Source organism: Pimephales promelas, chromosome 19 (genome assembly GCF_988280905.1).
Source record: "Pimephales promelas chromosome 19, fPimPro1.hap1.1, whole genome shotgun sequence".
Classification (NCBI taxonomy): Eukaryota; Metazoa; Chordata; class Actinopteri; order Cypriniformes; family Leuciscidae; genus Pimephales; species Pimephales promelas.
In genome coordinates, this window is record NC_142787.1 from 13,250,350 (window position 1) to 13,274,771 (window position 24,422).

General features: G+C 35.6%; 4 protein-coding genes across 12 annotated transcripts in view; 2 read left to right on the plus strand and 2 right to left on the minus strand.

The window, feature by feature from the left end:
• rapgef1b (Rap guanine nucleotide exchange factor (GEF) 1b) overlaps window positions 1-11,267 on the plus strand; it is a 52,488-nt gene extending 41,221 nt beyond the window's left edge. For 8 of the 9 annotated variants that reach the window (XM_039661026.2, XM_039661025.2, XM_089124054.1 and 5 more), the window contains 14 exons: window positions 63-149; window positions 224-309; window positions 389-485; window positions 3,537-3,612; window positions 3,769-3,853; window positions 3,929-4,021; window positions 4,724-4,909; window positions 4,994-5,078; window positions 5,206-5,300; window positions 6,497-6,575; window positions 6,664-6,765; window positions 6,900-6,997; window positions 8,605-8,733; window positions 9,466-11,267. In XM_039661026.2, coding sequence (XP_039516960.2) covers window positions 63-149; window positions 224-309; window positions 389-485; window positions 3,537-3,612; window positions 3,769-3,853; window positions 3,929-4,021; window positions 4,724-4,909; window positions 4,994-5,078; window positions 5,206-5,300; window positions 6,497-6,575; window positions 6,664-6,765; window positions 6,900-6,997; window positions 8,605-8,733; window positions 9,466-9,616 — 1,449 coding nt within the window. In that variant the 3' untranslated portion in view covers window positions 9,617-11,267. The remainder of the gene's footprint in view (window positions 1-62; window positions 150-223; window positions 310-388; window positions 486-3,536; window positions 3,613-3,768; window positions 3,854-3,928; window positions 4,022-4,723; window positions 4,910-4,993; window positions 5,079-5,205; window positions 5,301-6,496; window positions 6,576-6,663; window positions 6,766-6,899; window positions 6,998-8,604; window positions 8,734-9,465) is intronic. The other variant, XM_089124059.1, reaches the window with a different exon arrangement.
• Window positions 11,268-13,619: 2,352 nt separating this feature from the next.
• On the minus strand, window positions 13,620-18,907 carry uck1 (uridine-cytidine kinase 1). Its single transcript, XM_039661060.2, has 7 exons — window positions 18,479-18,907; window positions 17,994-18,153; window positions 17,710-17,806; window positions 17,191-17,333; window positions 15,326-15,420; window positions 15,189-15,237; window positions 13,620-15,099 (listed from the first exon to the last, which is right to left on the minus strand). The coding sequence occupies exons 1-7, from the start codon at window positions 18,566-18,568 to the stop codon at window positions 14,900-14,902; spliced, it is 834 nt and encodes a 277-aa protein (XP_039516994.1). The 5' UTR covers window positions 18,569-18,907; the 3' UTR covers window positions 13,620-14,899.
• A 1,418-nt stretch (window positions 18,908-20,325) lies between these two features.
• On the minus strand, window positions 20,326-22,102 carry dnlz (DNL-type zinc finger). Its single transcript, XM_039661061.2, has 3 exons — window positions 21,710-22,102; window positions 21,465-21,604; window positions 20,326-20,614 (listed from the first exon to the last, which is right to left on the minus strand). Exons 1-3 carry the CDS (start codon window positions 22,007-22,009, stop codon window positions 20,452-20,454), a joined length of 603 nt encoding a protein of 200 aa, XP_039516995.1. The 5' UTR covers window positions 22,010-22,102; the 3' UTR covers window positions 20,326-20,451.
• A 1,814-nt stretch (window positions 22,103-23,916) lies between these two features.
• lrrc8aa (leucine rich repeat containing 8 VRAC subunit Aa) overlaps window positions 23,917-24,422 on the plus strand; it is a 34,407-nt gene continuing 33,901 nt past the window's right edge. The window contains exon 1 of the mRNA XM_089123454.1: window positions 23,917-24,091. The gene's annotated coding sequence lies outside the window, so the exon portion shown is untranslated. The remainder of the gene's footprint in view (window positions 24,092-24,422) is intronic.

The window sequence follows — 24,422 nt, forward strand, 5'->3', positions numbered from 1 at the left end:
GGTGTGTATTGGAGGCCTGCCTGTCCCAGTAGTGACGTTTGTCCCTGTTGTTTTTGCTATAGAGTGAAAGTGTTGATGAAGGTGGCGAGGGAGAGTATGTGAACCTGTACTCGTCCACACAGGCTAACGGAGACAACACACACCGCACTGTAAGTGCCCATGTGTGTCATTGTGTTAAGGTGTATGTGTGTTAGGAGTGTAATTATAATTTTTACTTCTTCAGGACACGTCTTCATGTGATGATGGGCTTCAAGACCACACCCCTCACATACCCACGTCCAATAGCAAGGAAGCATTGTCCAAGGACAGGTATGAAATCAAGTCTCTGTGCTTTGGGCAGGTTTAAGAGATGTGTAAATATGTGTGTAATGGTTTCTCTCGATCACAGGCCGAAAGAACCAAGTCATGGTCAGATAGATGATGTTGATGAATTATCCCTCATTGATCATAATGACATTATGGACCGCATCACACTCAAAGCAGAGGTAATAATGCTCTTTCATAAAGCTTTCATTGACTGTACAAAACCTTTATTAAACATCTTCTTTAACCAAAAGCCAGGAATTATTAAAACCTGATTGATTGATTGCATTTCTGCTAATTACTTTTTCATTTGTGCATTTATCGTTTGTATGTATAATTTGTTTAATTATGTTTAAGTTTTAGTTAATTTGGTACTTCAATTTTAAATAAATGAAAAATGTTGCCTTAAATTTATTTATATATTTTAAATTTATTTATATATTTCACAGGAGAATCGTTGTCATTTCTGAATAAGATTGTGATCTTATTCCTAATATGTAGACATGAAATATTGATTGAAGTTAAAAATATGTTTCATAATGGGTAAAGAAAGAGGAATCAGAGTGATATGAGAGACATTAAACCAGCTGGATATTTAATGTGTTTTTGATAAGATCAGGGGCCTCATTTATAAACGTTGCGTACGCACAAAAGAAGGCGTACGCCGCTCTCTACGCAATAGTTGGTATTTATAAAAAAGCAAACTTGACGGTAAAATGTGCGGTCCTTCACGCAGCTCTGACCCAGGCGTACGCACAAAAACGGGTGAAATGAGAAATGGCGACACCGTCGGCAGTTGGAAAAAACACGTGAAAGTGTGTGAAACTGTAGACGGTTGTGTAAAATAAATGGCAATACTGCCTCTCATAAATAACACAAAGACTTCACAAAGCAAGTCTTATAATTAACAGCCTACACGAACACCCGATTGATCGATCTGTAACAGAAATGCAAACACATATTTCCAAAAAGAAAGTGAAATGTGTGAAGTGAAGTGTTCTGCAATAATACAGTAATAATAATAAATAATTCATCCTCATAAATAAGATGGTAAACAGAACGAAATAATGTACAAAACTGATATTCTCGCCAATATGTCCGTCTAACGGAGCAGATATAGCAATTAGATAGTCAGTCAGTCATATAGATAGATAATTAGGGAGATATACTGTATAGCCTAGATAGATCGATAAATAGTAGGGCTGGGTATTGACACAAATTTCACAATTCGATTCAATTTCGATTCACAAGCTTGCAATTAGATTCGATTTCGATTCAATATTGATTATTTTGGATATCAGTTAAAATAAATAGCAAATTTTCTCAAGGAAATCAAATCTCTTAACTAATGCTGTAGAGGTGTAGCCTACTAGGCTTCATTAGCCTAATATGAAGGTAATAATAAACTGTTTTTTAGCTGTACAAACACTTAAATTACACTTATTTATAATAAGATTATATGAAATATAAACATTTAAATGGTGACTGTCATAAAAAAAAATTGCAAATATGATTTATTCAAATATGCATTAAGAACATTAAGATTATAATGCATATATGTAATATGGTGTATATATTTAGCAAAATCTCCTCTCTAGAGTAATTTTTTCTAGCTGACTAACGAGTTTATGCGGTTTTTTTGAGGTAAATATGACGATATATGACATTGATTACATGTCTTTCCACGGTTGAAACGCTGATTGAGCGAATCAATTTGACATGATACGGATTTCGATAAATTGTACTCTATCTTTTAGTACACTTTCAGATGCTCATTCATGTTTATTTCACGTTGTGACTGGTATTATTATCCCGGAAGAGAGATCAGCGCTCCTGCTTCTCTGGAGCTGCGCCAGAGCGATCTCACGCCACAGCGCCAAAACGTTATTGATGTTTTTGAATTTCTAAAGAAAATGGACGTAATTTGAAAATTGAGTTTTTTTCATATCAATAGTAACAAAGGACAAAGATTATTGCGATGTTTTGGATGCGCTCAGCCGCGATACAATGTTCCATTCATTCAAATGAAACAGGATGACTAATCGATTCTTGAGATTTAAGAATCGATATCGGTTCGTAAAAATGAGAATCGATTAATATCGAGAAATCGATATTTATTACCCAGCCCTAATAAATACTGTAGATAGATGTATTAATTGTCCACTGGGGAAAGTTGTTTTCATCGTAAAAATATCTTCATCAGCTACGCAATCATGGTATTTATGCATATATGCCTTTAGTTTGTTTTATTTTTTATAAAATAACGTATGACGTATGTCTCAACCATTCAGAAAGCTGCAAGAAATTACATTTGCTCTGAACTATTTCCCATTTCCAAGTAGATTAAAACCGACATCCGTAGCTTGTCAGATGCAGAATTAAATGGATGTAAATAAAATGCCCCATCACAATGCGTATAATGACGCCCAATGACTGATCTCGCGCTCTTAGAAGATGAACGCATCATCTTCACAACAAAAGGTGTAGAAAAAATATATTATTTTTCCAAGAATTCCCTCATTGTGCAGTTTATTTCAGTTAGGACAGTCTTGATTTCGCCCAACTCCTTGGCCACCTCTCTAGGCTAATTGAATTAATGACTAGACACTTTTTTGCCTCGACTTTGATGTCCGACCATTTCTTTTTTATTTCGGCTACAGCTTTTATGGCGTCTGCGACCTTTTGCCTCTCAAGTGCCTTTTTGGCATTAGTAATGCATACTGTGCCCTCCAAACAACATTTTTCTCCTCTTTTCCACCTCGCCAATGATAACTTCTACTTCACATTGACTGAATTTACGTTTTTTTTTTTAATTCTTCTCTGTGTTTGCCATGATTTCGCAATCGATGAATATTAACTTGTGGACGTTTCACGGACTATTTATGGGCAACTATGGGCGTGACATGAAGCCGCAAAAGCTGCGCTACATTTAGGATTGATTGTGATTTTTTGAAGGGAAAAATGCGTAGGTTTTATAAATCCGAATATTTCTGTGCATACGCACGTCCTATGTTTCATCCGTACGCCACTTCTGACGCAAATCCTACGCAAACTTTTATAAATGAGGCCCCAGAACTGGAGTGTATGTCCTCTAGCGTTTCGAGAGTAATTCTGTAGTGGTTGATTGTTGAAGTCTAAAACACACACACACACACACGTCAGCTGGCGCAGTGCCACGAGCTGAGCTGGACTTCAGTGAGCTGCAGTAATAACTCTCTCTCTCTCTCTGATAGAATGATGATGGTCCTGATGTGAGAGCCGGTTCTGGTGATATACTGTTAGTTCACGCTACAGAAACAGACCGCAAAGGTAATCCACATCCTTTCTTCATATGAAGATGGTTCAGTGTTCTGCATATGTGTGATGTTCTCTGTTAGATTGATTTATTCCTACTGTATCTGTGTGTGATGGAGGTTTGCTGTATATCTTGAGTGTATTTTAATTCTAGACCTCTGTCTGTTGTAGATTTGGTGTTGTACTGTGAGGCTTTTCTCACCACCTACAGAACCTTCATAACACCCGAAGACCTCATTAAAAAACTTCACTACAGATATCCTTTCAATCGCATGATCTGTTAGCAGCAGTCAGTCTGCATATGTGTGTGTGTTTCTTAACTCCGCTGCACATACACACGCTTCTGTCACAGTCCAGACACCTTCAAGAAGCGTGTCAGTAAAAACACGTTCTTCGTGCTGGTGAGAGTCGTGGATGAACTCTGGTGAGGAAATGCATTGTTTTACACATGGATACAAACTTCTCATTATCAAGCTACACTAACAGAAGGTTGCTGAGCTATTTAAGAGAGGAATATATGTTTTTCAATTTATTATAGCATTTTATTTTGTCAAAGCAGTGTTATATCTGCCACAAACACAGTTGGGTACTTTCAGAATCGAACCAAAACATGAAGCAACACAAATGTGTTTCTTAGCATATCGATTCGATTTATTCAAGGAACTTGATCAAATGAGTTGTAATGTTCCCAGATGTTTCTTCTTGTGTCTTTTCAAATTCAAACACTATTGAATATATTTAGCACTTTTTTTTAAGAGGAGTCCCTTCTGCTCATCAAGCCTGCATTTATTTGATCAAAAGTACTGTAAAAACGGTAATATTGTGAAATATTTGTACAATTTAAAATAACTTTTTTCTATGTGAGTATATACTAAAATGTAATTTATTCTCCTGTGATCAAAGCTGAATTTTCCAGTCTTCAGTGTCACATGACCCTTCAGAAATCATTCTAATATGATGATTTTTTTGCTCAAGAAACATTAATAATTATTATCAATGTTGCAAACAGTTCAAAAGAACAGCATTTATTTGACTCTGTCCAAGCAAAAAAAAAAAAAAGATCTCACTGACCTCAGACTTTTGATTGGTATTGAGTGTGTGACTGATCATGTGATCTGTGTGTCAGTCTGGTGGAGTTGACCGAGGACATCCTGCGGCAGTTGATGGATCTGGTGTTTCGGCTGGTCTGTAATGGGGAACTGAGTCTAGCGAGGGTCCTGCGAAAGAACATCCTAGATAAAGTGGAGCAGAAGAGGCTCCTGCGGCACGTGCACACGCTCAAGCCTCTCGCCGCACGGGGCGTCTCTGCTAGGTAAAGGTCAAAGTTCAGGGGTCATCGGGTATGTTCTCATCTTTGCTCGTTTGTTTCGTGTTTAATTGGCTCTTTTCTCCGAAGGCCCGGCACGCTGCACGATTTCCGCAGTCATGAGATCGCCGATCAGCTGACGTTGCTGGATGCAGAACTTTTCTACAAGATCGAGGTGACAAACACAGACTCTTTTATTTGTGTGTGGAGTGGAATTGTTTTTTTTTTTTTTTTCATTTTTGATATGTGAGTGTAAAAAAATGTAAAGTGATGCGCAATAACCTGTTGTCATCTGTCTTCAGATTCCTGAGGTGCTGCTTTGGGCAAAGGAACAGAATGAAGAGAAAAGCCCAAATCTGACCCAGTTTACAGAGCACTTTAACAACATGAGCTACTGGTACATATTTACTGATACCCACTACACTCTTAGTACAACATTTGTTCCCCAAATGGCCATCAAGGGCCCTGTGATCTCTGCCATGGTAAAATCACAATGGCAGAATTGTATAATCTAGTCTTAAAAATGGAATTTACAGTGTTACATTGAATGTTATAGAATTTCATATATTTTGGATAAATAAATCAAAAGTAGGGCTGAACAATCAAATCATAATATCTACTACGGTTTGTGAATACTAAAGCATTTTTTTTTATTTTGTATTTTAATTTTAGTTATAGTAATTTTGTTTTGTGCTTTTGTCATTTTTATATATTTCTATTTTTCTCCAATTTCTTTATCAAATATGAAGCCTGCACACTTTTACTTCCATGTTTTAATTTTAACAGTAAACTGAATTAAAAAAAACTGAATAGTATTTGGAATAAGCTTTTATTTTCATATTTTCCTTTTTTTTTAATTTTAGTTTTAGTAATTTGTTTTGTGCTTTTGTCGATTTTATTATTTCTCTATATCTCTAATTTAGTCTGCTCGCTTTTACTTCCATATTTTAATTTGAACTGTAAATGGATTTGTTTTTAGAAAAAAAAACCTATTCTTTAAATACTATATAGTATTAATCAGTATTTTGAATAAGCTTATATATAAGTTTGTTATTTTTTGTGTTTTTGTACTTTTTTTATTTCTATTTATGTCTTATTTATTTATAAAATATGAAGTCTGCTCTGCACGCTTTTACTTCATTTTTTTTATTTGAACAGTAAATGGAATTTTAAAAAATAAAATGGAATTTTAATTTTGGGGGTAAAAATAAAACAAAAATGATTTTTAAAATCAAAAGTAATTTCCCTAAACGGCATTCCCAACTTTTAAATGGCTGGGTTTACACACAATTTACCAACAAGGAAAGTTCTCAGTCTTATCCAAAGCACTTCTGAGAAAAAAGAAGTTTATCACCAACTTTTTAAAGTTCAAATTTTAGCCCTTCAACGTAATGCCAAAACTGTGGATGTAAATTCGACATGTAGCCTGAATTAGCTGTGGTGTGGACCACACATGTATGTAGATCGCTTTAAATCTGGCTATGGAGGACTGTCTGCTCACTATAACCCTGTATACTACACCCTCATGCCCTACATATTCTCCATACTCACTCAGTATTTGTGTACTCAAGTGTAATTCCTCCTGTCCACTAGGGTGCGCTCTATAATCATCCAGCAGGAGAAAGCTCAGGACAGAGAGAAACTGCTGCTCAAATTCATCAAAATCATGAAGGTAAACCACAGTTGACTAGAATAACACACACATACCTGAACACTTCATCTACTTTCTGAGTGATTTAATGTTTTAATCTGGTCCGTAGCACTTGCGGAAACTGAATAACTTCAACTCTTATTTGGCGATTCTCTCGGCGCTGGACTCTGCACCAATCAGACGCCTGGAATGGCAGAAGCAAACGTCTGAGGTCAGTCACACAAACTAATTAAAATCCCCACATCCTCCTCACTGCTAAACTTATCATAACTAAAGTAAATCATTCAATAAAAGCTGTTTTTACGAAAAGAAAAATTGTGCCTCCCTTTTCTTGTCGTTTCACAGGGCTTGGAGGAGTACTGCACTTTGATTGATAGCTCGTCATCTTTCCGAGCGTACAGAGCAGCTCTAGCCGAAGTGGAGCCTCCATGCATTCCCTACCTGTCAGTTTGTGCTTGAAACAAAACTTAGCTAGAAAATGAACCGAAATGGAATAAAGCAAATGAATAATTTAAAGGGCTACTTCAGGATTTAGCATTAAGCTTTGTATTAGTAGAAAACCTGTAGTATTTTCAAATTGCCATGCTTTCCACTCTCATATCCCCCTGAGACGAGAGATTTATGTATTTTTTGTCTGGAAAAAATCCTCACATGACGCAAAAATCGTCATTTTGCATCATCGGAGGATTTTTTGGCCAGAGGCTAAAGACTACAGTCAGTAGTAGGGTCTGTCCCGCATGTTCTCAACCCACCCATAGAGGGTGGGATCTCACTCACAGAATGAACACATAATGTCAGCCATCTTTTTCGGCCGTTGAGATCGCCCGAAATGTCCGGGATTCAGCTTTTGCTTTCTGCAGTCGCCATTCATTGTTTACATGCACACCTTTTGTTTCAATCTAACTGAATTCATTCTAAATGGTGAATCTGAATGTAGTGTTTACGTGAACGCTAAACAAGTGATTGGTTGATGTGCATTTAAACATTGCTAAGAAAATTCCCTCTCCTCCGTGAGAGATACGAGTCACGAATCACGCCACCAGCCTCGCGCCATTCTCCCGCGGCCCTCACTCGTCCTGCTCGCTACAGTAAACATAACGAATGGCGACTGTAGAACGAAAAAGCCAAATCTCGGACATTTTGGCTGATCTCGAAACACATTTTCAGACAGACTCATCACAGAGACTCACTAGTAGCCTAGACTTGTTGTTTAACGACTGCGCTCTAAAGCAGCAAAGCAAGTGCATTCTGGGAGTTGTTGTCTTTCATCCACATAAGCCAAAAATACATTTTCTGGCTTTTCTCCGTCTAGAAAGCTCCAAATTCAAAAATACTTTCACATTTCTTCTACATAAATGACCCATTTTAAATACACATTCATCTTTCCAGAGGTGAACTATCCCTTTAAAGTCTTCCCTCTCAGCCTCAAGTACGCTTATCAAAGCATTATCTGGTGAAATCTGCCTGTTTTGAAACTTCTTTGAGTTAGAAAAGCAGTTTTATGAGGTTCAGGACATTCAATTTTGACCTGCATAGGTAAAAAAATGTAGTATTTTAATATACACTATTATAGAATGTATTAATTAATATGTTGAAATGGCTTTTATTCTTATTTTTTTTTTCAGTTTTCAAATTTTGTCATTTTATTAGTTTTTATATTTCTTATTTAGCTTTCATCTGTTTTTATTTCAGTTAATTTGTTATTCAGTTCATTTTATTTCAACCTATTTATTTCTATTAGTTTCTGAGGGAAGATTTCAGATTTAATATTTATTTTTATTTCAACTTGATTTCAATTACCAAACATTTTTTTTTATAGTTTTGGTTTGTAGTTAACAATGTTCTATGCATCTGCTGAATTCAACAAAAATGTATTATTATTATATTATGTCATTGCTGAAACTAAAATGATATTTCAAGCAAAATTAAAAAAAGGTAATATTTAAATGCAAAGATATGCAAAACTCTAATATTAATCTGGATTTAGGAGTGTAGTAGGTAATGTAGTAGTTTTGCGAATAATGTTTTTTTTTTTTTTGTTCCCTGACAGGGGTTTGATCCTACAGGACCTGACGTTTGTTCACCTCGGAAACCCGGATTTTATTGAGGGTAAAGTGAATTTTTCCAAGCGCTGGCAGCAGTTCAACATTCTGGACAGCATGAGACGCTTCCAGCAAGTGTGAGTAAAGCGCTGACGTCTGACTACACCTGATTCACACTGCCGTCCAGTCTGGCCTAGAAGAAAACACAATAGAAGTCAATGGGTTTCCATCAACTGTCTGGTCTCCAACACTCAAACATCTTCTTTTGTGTTTGATAAGTGATAAGATACAAAGTCATTGAGATGAGCTGAAATTGACTCATAATTGGCAGATGAAATTACAACAACAGACATAAGAAGTATCTCATAATTTTGACTTGTCATAGTTGTTTTTTTTAATCATTATTCGACGTGCCATGATAATAACTCTCATTATGAGATTAAAAATTATGACAAAAAAAACAATTATCAGTCATGATTATGACATAAAAATTGACAAATCAATCGACAGTCATAATTATGATATAAAAAGTTGAAATTATAAGATTAGTCATTGAAATAATATTTGAAATTCACCAAAAAACAAAATAAACAATTGACGACTGTCATATGTGGCAAAGTCGAAACATAATTTTGACGTAAAAAGTATCTCATAATTATGACTGTCACAATTTCAATTTGTCATGATTATAACCAAGTTATTATGACAATGATAATTATGATATAACTTAATAAAATTAGGATAACATTTTTTTTATATGGTTTATATTAATGCTATTTTATTGTAGTATACCATACCCGATTTCACTAGTAACTGATTAAAAAACGATTCATTTCAATGATTCATTTTTATCTCAATTGTCTTTGTAGACACTACGAGCTGAAACGTAACGAAGACATCGTCTCGTTCTTCAACGACTTCAGCGATCACCTGGCGGAGGAGGCGTTATGGGAACTCTCGCTCAAGATCAAACCACGAAACATCTCGCGGCGCCGGACAGAGCGTGAGGAGAAGACCTAGAGCCTCAAAGACGATATATACGGTGAGACCTGAACCTCCGGCAGAACCTTGGGAACCCACGCTACAGTTCTGGGCTGAACCGAGAACACGCAAGCTACAATTTGCACCTATAAAACATTGGCAGACATTGGCAGTATTTTCCCTGATTGTTAACTTTAAAACTCATGAGGGGAATCCTAATATACAATATACAAATATACAGATACGCACGCTCAAGAGGACCCGAACGCTGTGATATAAAGCAACTTTTTTTATGTTTATGTGTACAGAAAGACACACTCTAAGAGGGCTTGGTTCATTTGATATTAATACACTGTGCCTGATGGAGTGAGTTCATGTTTGCTTGTCCCATTCGGACGTAACGTTTGGCCTTCCAAAGGTCAGTCACCTGATGATTCGCCCGCTGGGTCGACCTGCAGTCACCGTTCAGACCATATGATTGGGAAACGGGCAGACGTGTGCAATCTTATAACCGTTTATAAGGAAAATTCTCTGATCTGTTCAAATGAAAGTTTTGACAGAGACGGCAGGTTATGTATAAGTGGAATATATTCATTTGAAATTTAAAGAGCGAACTGGACGTTTGGACTCATTTTTCACGTCATCTTGCTATATTGTTTTGTGTTCTAACTGTTTACCCCGTCACAGCCCAACGAGTCCCACGAGAACGTGTTAAAACAACAAAAAAAACTGTTTATATGCACAATTTGCATTGACATTATTTTCATGACGGTTTCTTTTCATGTATATTTCTTCCTCTTCCCAATTTTCAATGGCTTGCACAATGCGAAATGCCAAAAGAAAAATGTAAAGTGCATTTATGAGGTACAAACAAAATGTTTTTTGTACCGAGTTTAATTTAAAAGGGAAAAATAGGTCACATTCATCAAACACGAGCAGAACAAATTGTTGTTCGTAAATCCTTTATGCAATTTTTTTCAAAAAGTTTATGCAAGTTTATTCATTACACAAGTTGTTGCATTCAGTGCAATACATAAGAAATGTTTTATAAACACATCAGAACAAAAAAATGATTTGTTTTGCTCATGCTTCGTGAATGAGGATTTTGGGAAAAGGCTTGATATTCATGAAAATAGTGTCATTATACAAACATTAAAGTTAATTTATCCGTTTTTGTCAAAGAGTGACCCGAACATTTGCCAGAGCAGGCTATGATGTCACAGAGAGGGGCGGGGCTTAGTTTGACGGCGTGCATGTGGATGATTTTGATTCTTTTGGGATATGTATTATATTATGTTCTGTATAAATGTACATGTACAGTTGTGATGTATAATCTCCTATCATGTAGAGGGCAGTTGCGAGGAAATATATTTTCAAACCAAATGAGTCGTGCACTAAAATAACTAACATTATGAGGCAAAAAACACAAGGACTGAATATGCTGTGATCTCTGGGCATCTGAGTGTCGTGTGTGAGTGCGAGTTTGTGAGTGTGTGTGCGCGCATGTGGGTTTTTTACAGAACGTTGTTATTCACTTACGGGAGAAAGGAAGCTAAAAAGGCTTTCTTCAGTGTGTGTGTTGTGTGGCGTCTTGAGATGTTGACGTTTACTGACTCCTGGGATTTTTTTCTTCCTGTTACACCTATAACATCCTGTATATTCAACCACCAATAAAACTGCTCTCTTTGTATTGCGTTTGTATTTTTCCAACACTAGATTTAGCATGTGTTTACAACTACAAAAAGTGCCACACCATTCCCATGTTTAATGGTTATGCCACCATGATATTTTGTTTAATAGACCACTTAATACTGTTATTCAGCAAAGATGCATTAAATTGTTCACAAATGACATTAAAGACGCGTATAATATAGAAATCATTTCTATTTTAAATAAATGCTGTTTTTTTAACAAAAAACCCTGGAAAAATGTGTATATTAAAATGATTTCTGAAGGATCACGTGACGCTGAAGACTGGAGTACCGGTAATGTTGCTGAAAATTCAGCTTATATTTTTATAATACATTAAAAAATATAATTTTTTTAACCCTTTGAAGTCAGCACCAAGAAAAACTGATGGAATTTTTTTTTTTTTTTTTGCATTTCTTATCTTCTTATGTCGCTATTAACCACACTCAATGTATTTTTTTTTTTAACACATCCCATAATTATTAAAATATCGGCCTCTACCAAATGGTTGAGATGTCACTTAATGGTAATAAATGATGCCGGAATTCATACACATAGGCTACTTTTTCATTGCCCATCATAATTTATGATCACAACCTTTTCTAGTCTTGACAAAACACATTGTCAGAAAGGTCTGAGTCTCAAGGTTTCTATATTTTGTAACAGAAGTGATATTTGGACAGATATATTAATTTGTTACAACAGAATGCATACAAATAAATTCAATGGAATTTGACATTTTTGGTATTAAAGGGATAGTTACGCCGGAAGTGATCTCTCGTGCGTCTACGTCACGCATTGTTTACACGGAGATTTCGGAAGTTTTACCTTTCACTAAACATATTTAGATATATCGAAATCGTCTTCCATTGCGATCTAAATTTATTTAGTGAAGGGTAAAACTTCCGAAATCTCCGCATAAACAATGCGTGAGACGCGCGAGAGATCTTCTGGCGTAACGTCTGGAGACGGTTCAGTTGGACATCTGATTCAGATTTTTTCGACGGCTGTTAACAAGAGGTAAAACGATATAAATTCTGTTCGTTTTATCACACAAACCGCTCTTTTCGTGTCTAGGCCATCAATGTGTACTTACTTTTACGAGTCATTAAATCATGTTTAATTTGGACTTCTCTGTGCATGCTCTTTGAGGTGGACCCACTAAAACTGCATTATATGACTGATGACAGACACCTACATCTTGGATGCGCTTGAGGTAAGCTAAAACATATCAAAAATTTATTTCAAAGTGAACTATCCCTTTAAGCCTAAACAAAATCTCATGAGAACTTCAATTTTTGTGATATCAACTTCAAATTTGGAACACAACTTGGTTAGATATAGGGCTTTGATTATATAGTAATTTTATAGAAAAAATATTTTGTAAAATATATATTTTATATAAAAGAAAAAATATTTAGTTCAGTAAATTTGATTTAATGTTAATTTAAAATTTCCTTAACTTTTTCATACTTTTATTTTTTGAAGTGCTTTTACTTCAGAGAGTTTTCTTTAAAACAAGGGTAAACTTAGGTCTTTATTCCTTTATTCCTAAACTTAGATCTTTATTTTAAGCATTCTTGAATTACAACCAAGTTTTAATAGTGCATTGCAAAAGGGGGGTGACAGTTAACCGTCATGTGCCAAATCAACCGTTTGTTTTTGAATTTTTTAAAAAAAATATACTTAAGTTTTTTTTATAGCACCAAGTAACATCATTTTGTAAAGTTAGAGCTCTTACAGTGTAATATGTAAAAAAAAAAAAATGCTTAGCTTGCAAAATTTCACCAAAAACTGTTCACATGGCTGGGGTGATTTATTTGTTTCTGACATCCATGTTAGAAGAAGTGTTGTGACAATTGCTGTTGATTGACACTGTGACATCTAGTATAATATACCTCAACCAGATGATAGAGATGGCTCAATCAGTTTGAGTTAAGTTAGGTACTCCTCTTGATAAAATATAGTGACTCAAAATGTGCTCAAGTCAGTTAAAAATGCTAATATTTCACAATATTACAGTACTATTAATCAAATAAATGCTGCATTGGTGAGTAGAAGAGACTTTTTTCAAATATTACTTGCTGACCCCAGACTTTTAAATGACTTTTGTATATAAATATCATGGTCAACTAATATGGTAATACCTTGTTGAAATATCTTCCCTGTAAATAACATTACAATCAATTCAGTACCATGGTATATCCATGCATGGTACATTACCTTCATTCGTATAGCATCTTTCATAGTATTATTAAAAAAGCGCTATAAAAATAAACATGAAAAAGTGATTTTTTTGTCATTATTTCTTACACATCAGACAAATTAAATATACAAATAATGAGATGTGAAGTCACAAGCACGTTGTCTTTAATACTTAAAAAAAGGTTTGTACAAGAAATGCAAAACTATTTTAAAATATTCACATTTCGGAACCAATTTGAGACAAAGTAACATAAATTAAACAGTGAAACATTCAAAATAAAGAGACACATCAGTGATAGTGAGATTAATATTTTAAATACTAAACAATCACTATAATTCACTTGTATTTTAAAAGTATATTAAGAAGTATTTTACTTCATCCATTTTGTCTTATCCTGACCAAACAGGAGTTTATGATCTAGACAAGGCAAGAATATCCAACTCTAAAACTGTTTAAAATGCCGTTATACTCTTGATAATAGTAATGAAACAAGTTGACTTTGTTATTCTGCAGGTGTGACTGAAAATCTCATGTTTTATAGTAAAATTACATCCCAATGAGACTCCGGCAGTGCAAACAGAAGTTTTTGCTGATGTACCGTTGTGTTTACCCTGCAGGTACTGATTATCCCGTGTCATTACAGTACAGATTACTGTGATTAGTATGTAAATTATGACAGATAATGTAGAACATTAACTCTTTTACATATAGAGAGCCCAAGTCCCTCCCCTTCCGGTCACGGTGGACCACCATGGGACCTTATTTCAGAAAAATATTGTATGATGGTCAATGGTGAGAGACCACAAATATTTTGATCTCATTTGGATTGTGCCCTGAATTACACATATGATGTTTGTCAATACATTTTAAAGTCAAGAAAGTCGCAGTATTGAACTGTTGAGGTATAAAACTGTGAAAATACGTAATTACAAACACTACAAACCCAAAAGGCGCACATGAATGAAGCTAACTATTTCATTGTTTCAATAGTCTTATAATAAGTAACGTTATGCCGAGTGTTTTGTCCCAGACTAAACACATACGAGCAACAGATCTTGCTCATTGCTTCACTTCCTGGGAGATGTAGTTAAAAAATGTTACTTTTCTGTTTTTTAGAATTATCTTTTAAAATAACAAATTTGTGAACATCATATGTAATTCAGAGCACAGTTCAGACCGAATAAAAAGAGAAGTTGTCTCTCGCCATTGACTACCATATGTTTTCCGAAATAAGGTCTATGAGCCAGAAACTGAGGGGCAGGACTTAGGCTCTCTATACAGATCAGTTCCTCTTTCAGGTCAAAGGTCACGCTGAGGGTCAGGTGACTCGGATAAGCAGCAGAAGGCATTCTTAAACCTGACAGAAATTGTGTGTTGGAAGCATGCAGAAAACTCCAGCCTTCAGGTTTTCTGATCATGTGTGTGTGTTAATGTGGTCGTGTGCTGGGCTCCAGTAGGGGGCGTTTTACTGGAAGATTCCCGCCTCCGCTCGATATCTCACTGTGTTCGGCCACGCCCCTCTTTAGACTCCGCCCATGGGCGTGTCCATTGACAGAACCCCTTTGCCATTTGCAGATGTCACCGTTTAGGATATCCTGAATATGCTGAACAATCAGGTTTATTGCCACTGAAGATTTAAAAGACAAAAGAGACGCAACAGGTTTGAAAAGCAAGGCTTAGTTTCATATAGGTAGGAATATTATGGCTCATATTTACCCATGTTATCAACTCCACGAGGTATTATGACATCTGCATACTTCTTGGTCTATTTGGAGAGAGATTTCAGAAGTCATGAATGCTTTAAATAACTATCAAATGTTATTTAAGCTTTAGTCGTGTGTGTGTGTTCTCACCGGAAGGCAGAACTCTTCAAAGGCCGGTTTAACAAACGTGGTGTACTGTGAGAGAATCTGTTCCAGATCTCGACCCCTCCTCATGTCACGCAGAACTAAACACACAATTTTATGCAGACACTGTTATAACAGGCATCTATCTATGCTAATTATTTGAAAATTTCAAATTTAGGTTACATTTTAATTTAGGATGGCCTTGTTACAGTGTAAATATACAATTAAGTACAGAATAATATTATTGAACTACATGTACTTACTAAGGTTAGGATTAGTTTTTGTTTAGGGTTAGTTGCATGTCATTATGCATAATTTATAGTTATTACTATAGAAACTACATGTAACGTGTAATAAACACTGTAGAATAAATTACAGAATTTACATAAATTAAAATTTGTAAAGAAAGCTAAAAACTAGGGATGCACTGATATGAACATTTTGGGCGATACCGATAACCGATAATTCTTTATATTTGAAAGCCGATAACCGATATATCGGCCAATGAATCTAAATCCAATTTTTATATCATTTTTGAAAGCCTGATTGCAAAAACAAAAGTTTCACAATTAAAATCCATCCCCTAACACAATTGCAATGTTCTCATTTTAATTTAATGTAGCCGATATGACAGCACATTTTGTACTTTTTGATTCCAATCATATTTCAAGCAATTAAGATCAATCATGTTGAATAGTGCGCATCTTAAGTGTCTCGGGTGTCAAGTGTTGAAGTAAATAATTCATTATTTATCAGCTTTAATATCAGCCAAATTTTATTATCGGGCCGATAACGATAACATAAAAATGAGCAAATATCGGCCGATACCGATATGGTGGCCGATATATCGTGCACCCCTACTAAAAACAGTTTCTGAAACATAAATAAAGTATATAAAACAAATATGGACTATCATTTAAAAGTTTGGGGTCAGTAAGATTTATTTATTTATTATTAAACTAAACATTAAGGACACAATAAAATTGAAAAAAAGTAACAGTAAACACATTTATAATTCTACAAAATATTTCTACTTCAATGCCTTTTCCCCAAAGTTTAAAGTTCAAATAAGATACTTTTGAACTTTCAAAAAATGCATTATGGTTTCGAAAATATGAAGCAGCACAACTGTTTTCAACTGATAATAATCAGAAACGTTTCTTGAGCAGCAAATCGTCATATTAGAGTGATATCTGAAGGATCACGCGACACTGAAGACTGGAGTAATGATGCTGAAAATACAGCTTTGATCACTGAAATAAATTATATTTTAATATATATTCAAATAGAAAACAGTTTACAATATTTCACAATATTACATTTCACAATATATTTTATTTTGTTCAAATAAATGCAGCCTTGGTAAGCCAAAAAAAAAAAAACATAAAAAAATCGAGCAAACCCTAAATTTCTGAACAATAGTGTACATAATAATTTTCTTACTCATAGATTTAAAGTTCCTCTATTAAGTTTTGCCCATTTTAAAGTCTTATTTTATAGCTTTTATTTTTTTAACTCTTGAAGTGCATTTTTTATTAACTATAATAAATAAACAAAACTTTGAAATGTGTCTATGAAATAAAAACAAAACTGGAAATAGCAAATTTGGTGCAGTCAAATTGATAAATAGCATCTAACAAAAAATTGTGCTTATATAGTGTGTTATAAAGGATGTATGATATATAAAAATATATTTATACACACACACACATAAAAATATATCAATATATACACATGTTAACAAAAAACTTATGTTAAATCCGATTAATCATGATTAATTGATTTGACAGCACTTATTACATTATATAAAATTCTAAATAATATAAAGACATTGTCTCTACACTTGGTGTGCTTGCTTATGTGTGCATTACCTCTGCGAGACAGGCGTACATCTGAGTCCGTGTCCACAAACAGCTTCATGTGGAACATGTCTCTGACTTCCTGTGTGTAAAACACCAGAATCCCCTCGAACAGCACCACATCAGCAGGATACACACATATCTTCTCTGGCAGCCTACACACAGTCATTAAATAATACTCCGTTATCAGACAGACATTCACATACTATCAAGCACACGTGAAGAGAGAGACTGTGAGTCATTGTTTGACAACGTGTCATTATGAGTATAAAGTGTGTGTGCGGCCTGGTAAACCCAACATTATGGGGACAAAATATCCTCACAAAAATCCTTGTCCTTGTGGAGACAATTGAGGTCCCTATCATATGAGGAAAACTCACAGACTAAGTGATGTTTTTTCAAAATGCTGAAAGTTTTGTGTGATGGGTTAGTGTAAGGGGAGACAATATGAGTTTGTACAGTATAAAAACCATTAGGTATATGGAGAGTCCCCATTGAACATGAAAACACAACGTGTGTGTGTGTTATTGCCTGGAATGGGTGACGAAGTCATATGTTGGAACCTCCACCACCTTCCCTTCTACTATATCCTTCAACGTCTGACACATGAACTCTGTATCAAATGCCTCTGAGAGAGAGAGAAAACAATTGAAAACCGACCCACACGTCGCTCCAACCTTGTGTTGCTGACCTATTTCCATTGATTTGTATAAACAAAATCACAGGATCATAGACAAAAAAAAGGACAATATCAAACAACAGGTGAGTAAATGATGACAGCATGGCTGCATTATCCTTTACTTATCATTTTTTACCTGGATGGTCAAAGTTGTACTGGCCTTTCAAAGCTTTGGCCTTCTGTTCTGGAGTGAGAATCCGGTAGAAACTGTCCTGGCTGACGATAGTGACCTTCCTCTGGTGGTGATCAACCATGTTCTGACCCAAAAGCTCCATGATTTTGGCACACACCGTGGACTAGCGAGAGAAAAACAGCAGGTAATGACATGGACTGACAAGTCTACTTTCACATTTGTAATTGCATCAGCCTGAATATCATTACAGACACAAGACACCAGATTTTATAATTACATGCTGCATGCTGTTTTCTTGTGCATTTTATATATTATGGTTTTAATTGCATGCATTCAAATTAAATGCAATTTATATGTAAAGCAAAACAGAGAAACATGTTGACTGTGACTAACCTAAGGCACAACATGTAAGTTATAGGTTTACATGCATCAAAAAGCCAAAGCCAGCCGTATGCATCAGTTTCCATCATGCATGCAGTGTCTCGTACCTTTCCACTGGCTGTTCCTCCGCTCACCCCGATCAGGAAAGGACGGTGACGCGGCCGCTCGCTTTCACACAACAGTCCGGCTGGATTCATGCTGGTACAGTAAGAAAACTTCAAGTAAACCGTTCTGGATATGATCGGTCATTAGCTGGAGGTTGTGTGCTCAATTACCGCCTGGTTTTTCTCTCAGCAACGGCCGATTAAAGTACTCTAATATTACTGTACTGGTTAGCAATTGTTAAAGTGAACATGACATCTGTCTTCCACCACGAGGCGCTCAGCGACTCAGTGAGACATGTCCGTATTGAGGCTCATAGAAATCTCATGATGTTTTTTTTGTCTTACTGGAGATATTTGGTGTTTAAAAAATATAGTCTTGTGAATACCTGAGATTGATTCCTGACATAAAAGCGGGAACGGCACCATTTGTCTATGTATTGTTGTTTAAAACATCCTTGTTGAGTCACCGAAAACAACTGTGATTGGCCCGTTCTAGTCCAGCGCTGAGAAAAGTAACAGGTGTCATGTGACCACTATACCTTTACACGGCTTGAACGCAGTCTGGACAATAATCTAATGAGTTTTGTAAAGATATTGAGACATTTTAATGGATGGTTAAGTGAAAGACAGCACAAAATTAAAAGCAGAACAACTGTTTTATCCTGACCAATAAGAGCAGACCGCTAAGCCACGACCATTGTCGCATCCCTGCTTCTCTGTTGAATGCCATTCTACCTCCTCTTTCTGTTTATGTGGTTTCGCTTCTGGAGTGGACGTTGCTGCGTCATGCTGCGCGCGCAAACTCGACAAAACTTGTAAACAAAGCCATCACTTATCGCAAATTGTGTTGAAACAATTTATTTTTTATACATTAAAAAATACTCTTTTTATATTCATTTTATAATGATTTCATTACTATTCCTTGCAGAATTTTAAATTAACTAAATGTACATTTTCACAGAATACACACACACACACACACACACATATATATATATATATATATATATATATATATATATCCACTGTGTGCTTACGAACATTCTCCATACAAACTCACCAGCAAACGCATACAGGTTTGGAACAACCTAGATGATGAGAAAATTTCATTTTTAGGTGAACTATACCTTTAAGAAAGTTTCTTCACTTATGTAATACTTATAATCAGTGTTGGGTGTAATTAATTACTTGGTAATCTAAGTATTTTGATTTAAATATTTTTCCCTTTAATAAGTAACATAAGGGATTACTCTTAATTTATCCGTAATCTAATTACAGTCACTTCTGATGTAATTGCATTAAATACTGTAGACTACAGAACACTTCCATATAAAGCAATAGTTTGTTTAAAATCAATGTTTAATGTTAAAAAGTATGTTTTCAATGTAACCTTTTCCCTTTACACACTTTGGTCAGTTCAAGAATAATTTATGCAACTGTATATTATTTATTTGAAAGAACTAAAGTGCCGTATCATGTCTATCCTTGATTTGTTCAACTGTTCAAGGTTGATATGGGATTTTAGAAAGTAGTTATAAATTAGTAATAGAGTAATCAAATTACACTGTAATTAGTAGCTAGTAATTAATTTACTGCTTATAATATGCTTTAGTTTATTTCAGAATTTCCAGCCCTTAGTTTTGTTTGTAACTATTGTTTTTTGTTGCAAAATCGACAAAACAACACAAACCTTGCAAAACCAGTTTTGCTTTAGTTGTATTTGCGTTTACCAGTCAAAGGTCTCTGATATACAGCGCATGTCATTTGAAGATTTCAAAGGATGTTGCAGTGAAAATATTGCAGTGTCCACAAGGTGGGGCAGAACACTTTAAAAAGAAACTCCAAAGTGATGAGATGATTGTTTTTCAGTGTTTTAATAAGAATATAAAAACTATAACGACAACATGATACAATGAACAGCTCTTGGTAATTGCTAGACCTGAACTAGTAGTTTTAGACAGTCATATAAATGTCAGTCATGTTTTGTCTGACCCGTCGCTCAGATGTGGGGGTTTCTGTTCATCTGGATTATTTCTTGACGCCTCCTTTATTGATTCCTCTGCAACAATTTCCAGGGCCTCGTTCCCTTGAACTCTTCGTACCGATTCTCCTTTAGCAGCCAGGATCTCCTCGATGTTTCTATGACAAATACAGAACATGCGACATTTAACTTCACAATAAAGTATTTGTCATAATGATTTAGAGCAGGGGTTTTCTTGGGGAAAGGTTTAGAGAAAAACTGTGTAAAAATATATATTTAACCCTCATGCCCTTAATTGTTTGTTCGAGGACAAATGTGGCCACAGAGGTCTCATGTGTGATCCAATTTTTTATTTATTATAAATGTTATATCACTGTCTTCGATAAAAATTATACTATCCATTTATGGTGTTTTTTATTTTTGGGGCATTTTTGAATTTATTTACCTCTAAAAGTTCCACATTTTCTATGTAAATTATGCTTATTTTTATGTTATATTTAAATAAATCTAGCAGTAGAGTTACAGTACTAAAGTGAGAAGAATTTCTTTTAATGTAATAGAAAATAATGTACATTTTTGAGTCATTCGTGAGTCTTTATACATGAAAATATATAGCTGCTTTTTATTTTGTAGTATAGATCCTCACATGAGGATGAACATATTTAAGGGTTAGTGGCATCAAGGCCTGGTTTCACAGACAGGGTTTTGAATAAGCCAGGATTAGTCCTTAATTCAATTAGGACATTTAATTACGGTAACTTTTATAATGCCAACAGTACTGTGTGCAAAACAGACAAAACAATGACACTGACATATTTAAAGATCTATCAGTGCAAGTTGCGTTCAGTTAAAACTGCTCAAACATACATTTTAGTCTCAGACTAGGCTTATCTGTGAAACCGGGGGCAAAAGACTGAAAAGCCCAGCTAGTAAAGTACAGGATGGAACAGCTTTGCCTTTCACAGCCTTGTTTTCTTTATTTCAGTTTTTATGAACAAACATACTCACCTTTTCCCCTCCAGGTCAGAAAACCAGTTCAGATTATCAGCGATGACGTGATGGTTGTTGCATCCAGGACACGTTACTATGACGACACCCTTGTGATACGCTATCTTGGATATTTTCTTCATGGAGCGAGTGGAGCACACCTAAAGAGACAAAACATAAAAGTACGTGACTGAGTTGAACAATACTACGAGTCAAAAGTTCCCCAGCTGAAGACACACACTTGTACAGAAGAAATAGGATCGTACTTTACAGGTGTACACCAGTTGATAGTGCGTTGACTGCACTTGTCCAATGGCTTCAGTCCTGCACTCCGAGGTTGTGAAGCTCCTGCAGGAACTCAATCTGCCTCTCTGTGACCCCAATAAAGAATTAGTTAAGTGTAAGGATGTGTTTGGGGCTCCTTTCTGTGCCTCCTTATATTTGACACTAGCAGGACAGCATGTTTTAAGCACAGACAGACTTCCCGCACCACGTGATCTGATAATTCTCGGTCTGAATAAAAAGAAAAATAATCGCGAGCTCATCATCGAAACGTTACCAGACATTCTGTTCTTCTTAAAAACAAGCGATATCTCTAAGGACGCTGAAATGTCATATCTGCTCAGAGTTGAATCACTCGGCGCTTACCGATGACGACAGAGACTAGACGTCTAAACGAAGCCCCGCCCATCATGTTTATTTACCAGTGACATGTGGATTCTGGATTGCATCGAATAGGAAGGGTCATTTACTTACTTATTCAGAATTATGAAAATTTTTATTTTATATATCTGCCAAGGAGTATAGGATAGTAATCAATGCCATCCCCCCAGAACTTATGAAATTGCTAGGAAATAATATTACTGAAAAGCCAACCTAGACTTGGACTAACTGAAAGGTATACATTCAAAAGGCAGAAAATGTCAAAATAATTATCTCAGAACAATTTGCCATTGGATTTTGGAGAACTTAATCACTAATATTTTTTTGTGTAGGCCTATGTGTTAAAAATAGTACTAACTCTTAATTACAACTCAAATAAATGTATGTTTTTTATGATAATACTGGTGACTTCAAAATGTAGCTAGTATTTTGTGAATTTACTCATTAGGCTATCGAAAATTATTTATCTACAAATGTAAATTGGGAGGGAAAAAACTAATTTGACTTGCTTGTATACATTAAAAGAAAAGATAAATAACGAAGCAAAAAAAAACTAAATTATTTTAAAGCCTTCTATAAATATATTTTTTAAATAACGTTTAATGTTTGTACTCATTTATAGACATGTGAATGTACAACTGCTTTCTCTTCTCTCATTTATTTAATTTATCATAAGAGTTGATGTAATTGATTGCTATATGTTATCACCCTTGTATGTTTATTGTTCAAAAGATTACAATAAAAGGGACAAGTGTTTTATATCAGTTTGAGATTAAAGATTTTTTTTATTAATACATTATACATGTTGCTGGGAGAAGCTTGAATATATGCCAAACTTTGCTCGCTGGAGTGAAAGTGTGTTTTAATGACTGATAGCCTGCTCACATCATGAGGAGCTTAAAGCAAGTTTAGTCCTGCAACTGCAAATAAATCTGATGATAAACAAATCTGATGATAACGATGGTGAAACGGTCTTGAAATAATCTTGTGCTAAAATATTTTAGGTGTTATATAATTATGATGTTATAATCATTTTATTACTAGCCTATTTGATTCAGCCTACTGGTAAACAGCGGGTAAATGTTGTAACATCTCCTTCCGTTTTGCCTTTGATGAGGAGAACTTTATGATGTCATAGGAACGTCATATTTCCGTTATTCACTGTTGTGACTTTTCTTGTCTTCCCGCGCGTCTGTGTCTTGCGACAGTTTCTTGGGTTACAGTAAACGGGCAAACGACCTTCATGTCACAAGGATAGTCTGCACCGTCCGCTCCACCCTGCGTCAAAGTCACGCCCGCGTGTGCGGTATCAGCGCAGCCCCAGTCAACGCGCCCGCTCGCGCCGCAGTACATATTCTACTATGGCGAAGATCTGGCTCATGAATATTAATCGACTCACATTGACGTCACGTTGTGTTTGTGTCCGTCACGTAAAGTAATTAAATATTAATGTTATTTTTGTAATATTTATAAAAATGCCATAAAACTCACTAAAGCAAATATCATAGGTTAGCAAAAAAATATATAACATATATCAGTAATTATTATATAAATAATAAATGCTATAAATAAAGTTAATGATATATATATTCATGAATCACAGATTTTTAAATAATGCTAATCTAATTTAACAAATGCAGCCCTGTTGGCTGTTTAAGATCTTTTAAATTGAATTGATTCGTCAATCCACAGTCCGTCTAGGCCCGCGGAGTTTCTGTCAGCCAATCAGGGTTGGCCTAGCGGTTCAACGTAAAGTTACGTTATTAATATTCATGAGCCGAACCTTCGCTGTAGTAGGGTTCGAGTCAGGCGCATCCCAGGAGGTCCAGCTGACGCGTATTCCTGGGCGTGGCTTAGCCGCGTTCCTCAACTCTTTCCTCGGGCTGCGGAGTGTGTGAGGCTGCCGCTGTGGATCGTGGACCGGAGGAAAGACATGTATCAGTTATGCGCCACAGGAGCCAGAGATCCACTCAGTAACGAGGCCGGTGAGTTACGCTGGATGTTTGTGTGTGTTCTCGGGGGTTGAGCGTGTGTTCAGGGTGTGTTTGACTACACAAAAGGCTTTTAGGAGACCAACAAGACAAGCTTTAATTTTCCACCCACGGAAAACCATTAAACTGCAGGCCAAGGACTGTGTGCGCGCTTAACTTTGTGTGAGTTAGTCTATAAATTAATGAGTTATTGTGTTTCTGTGCATGTGGTTTTCACCATCCAGTGCGTGTTTGCTGTGCTTGTATCTGGATCTGATCTTATTAATATAACATCTCCTGTAATTGTATATGGCCCCCTAAACTAGTGGTTTTGAAACTGGGGTCT

What these genes read in the sequence shown, in the direction of transcription:
- uck1 (XM_039661060.2), bottom strand. Translation starts at nt 18,568, where the DNA reads ATGAATCCAGCCGGACTGTTGTGTGAAAGCGAGCGGCCGCGTCACCGT. An exon ending in GACTTCGTCACCCATTCCAG is followed by an intron (nt 17,334 to 17,709) that starts GCAATAACACAC and finishes GACTGTGTGTAG; the next exon opens with GCTGCCAGAGAAGATATGTG. An exon ending in TGTACGCCTGTCTCGCAGAG is followed by an intron (nt 15,421 to 17,190) that starts GTAATGCACACA and finishes TTGTGTGTTTAG; the next exon opens with TTCTGCGTGACATGAGGAGG.
- dnlz (XM_039661061.2), bottom strand. Translation starts at nt 22,009, where the DNA reads ATGTCTGGTAACGTTTCGATGATGAGCTCGCGATTATTTTTCTTTTTA. An exon ending in AACTGGTGTACACCTGTAAA is followed by an intron (nt 21,605 to 21,709) that starts GTACGATCCTAT and finishes TTGTCTCTTTAG; the next exon opens with GTGTGCTCCACTCGCTCCAT. An exon ending in TCTGACCTGGAGGGGAAAAG is followed by an intron (nt 20,615 to 21,464) that starts GTGAGTATGTTT and finishes TATTTGTCATAG; the next exon opens with AAACATCGAGGAGATCCTGG.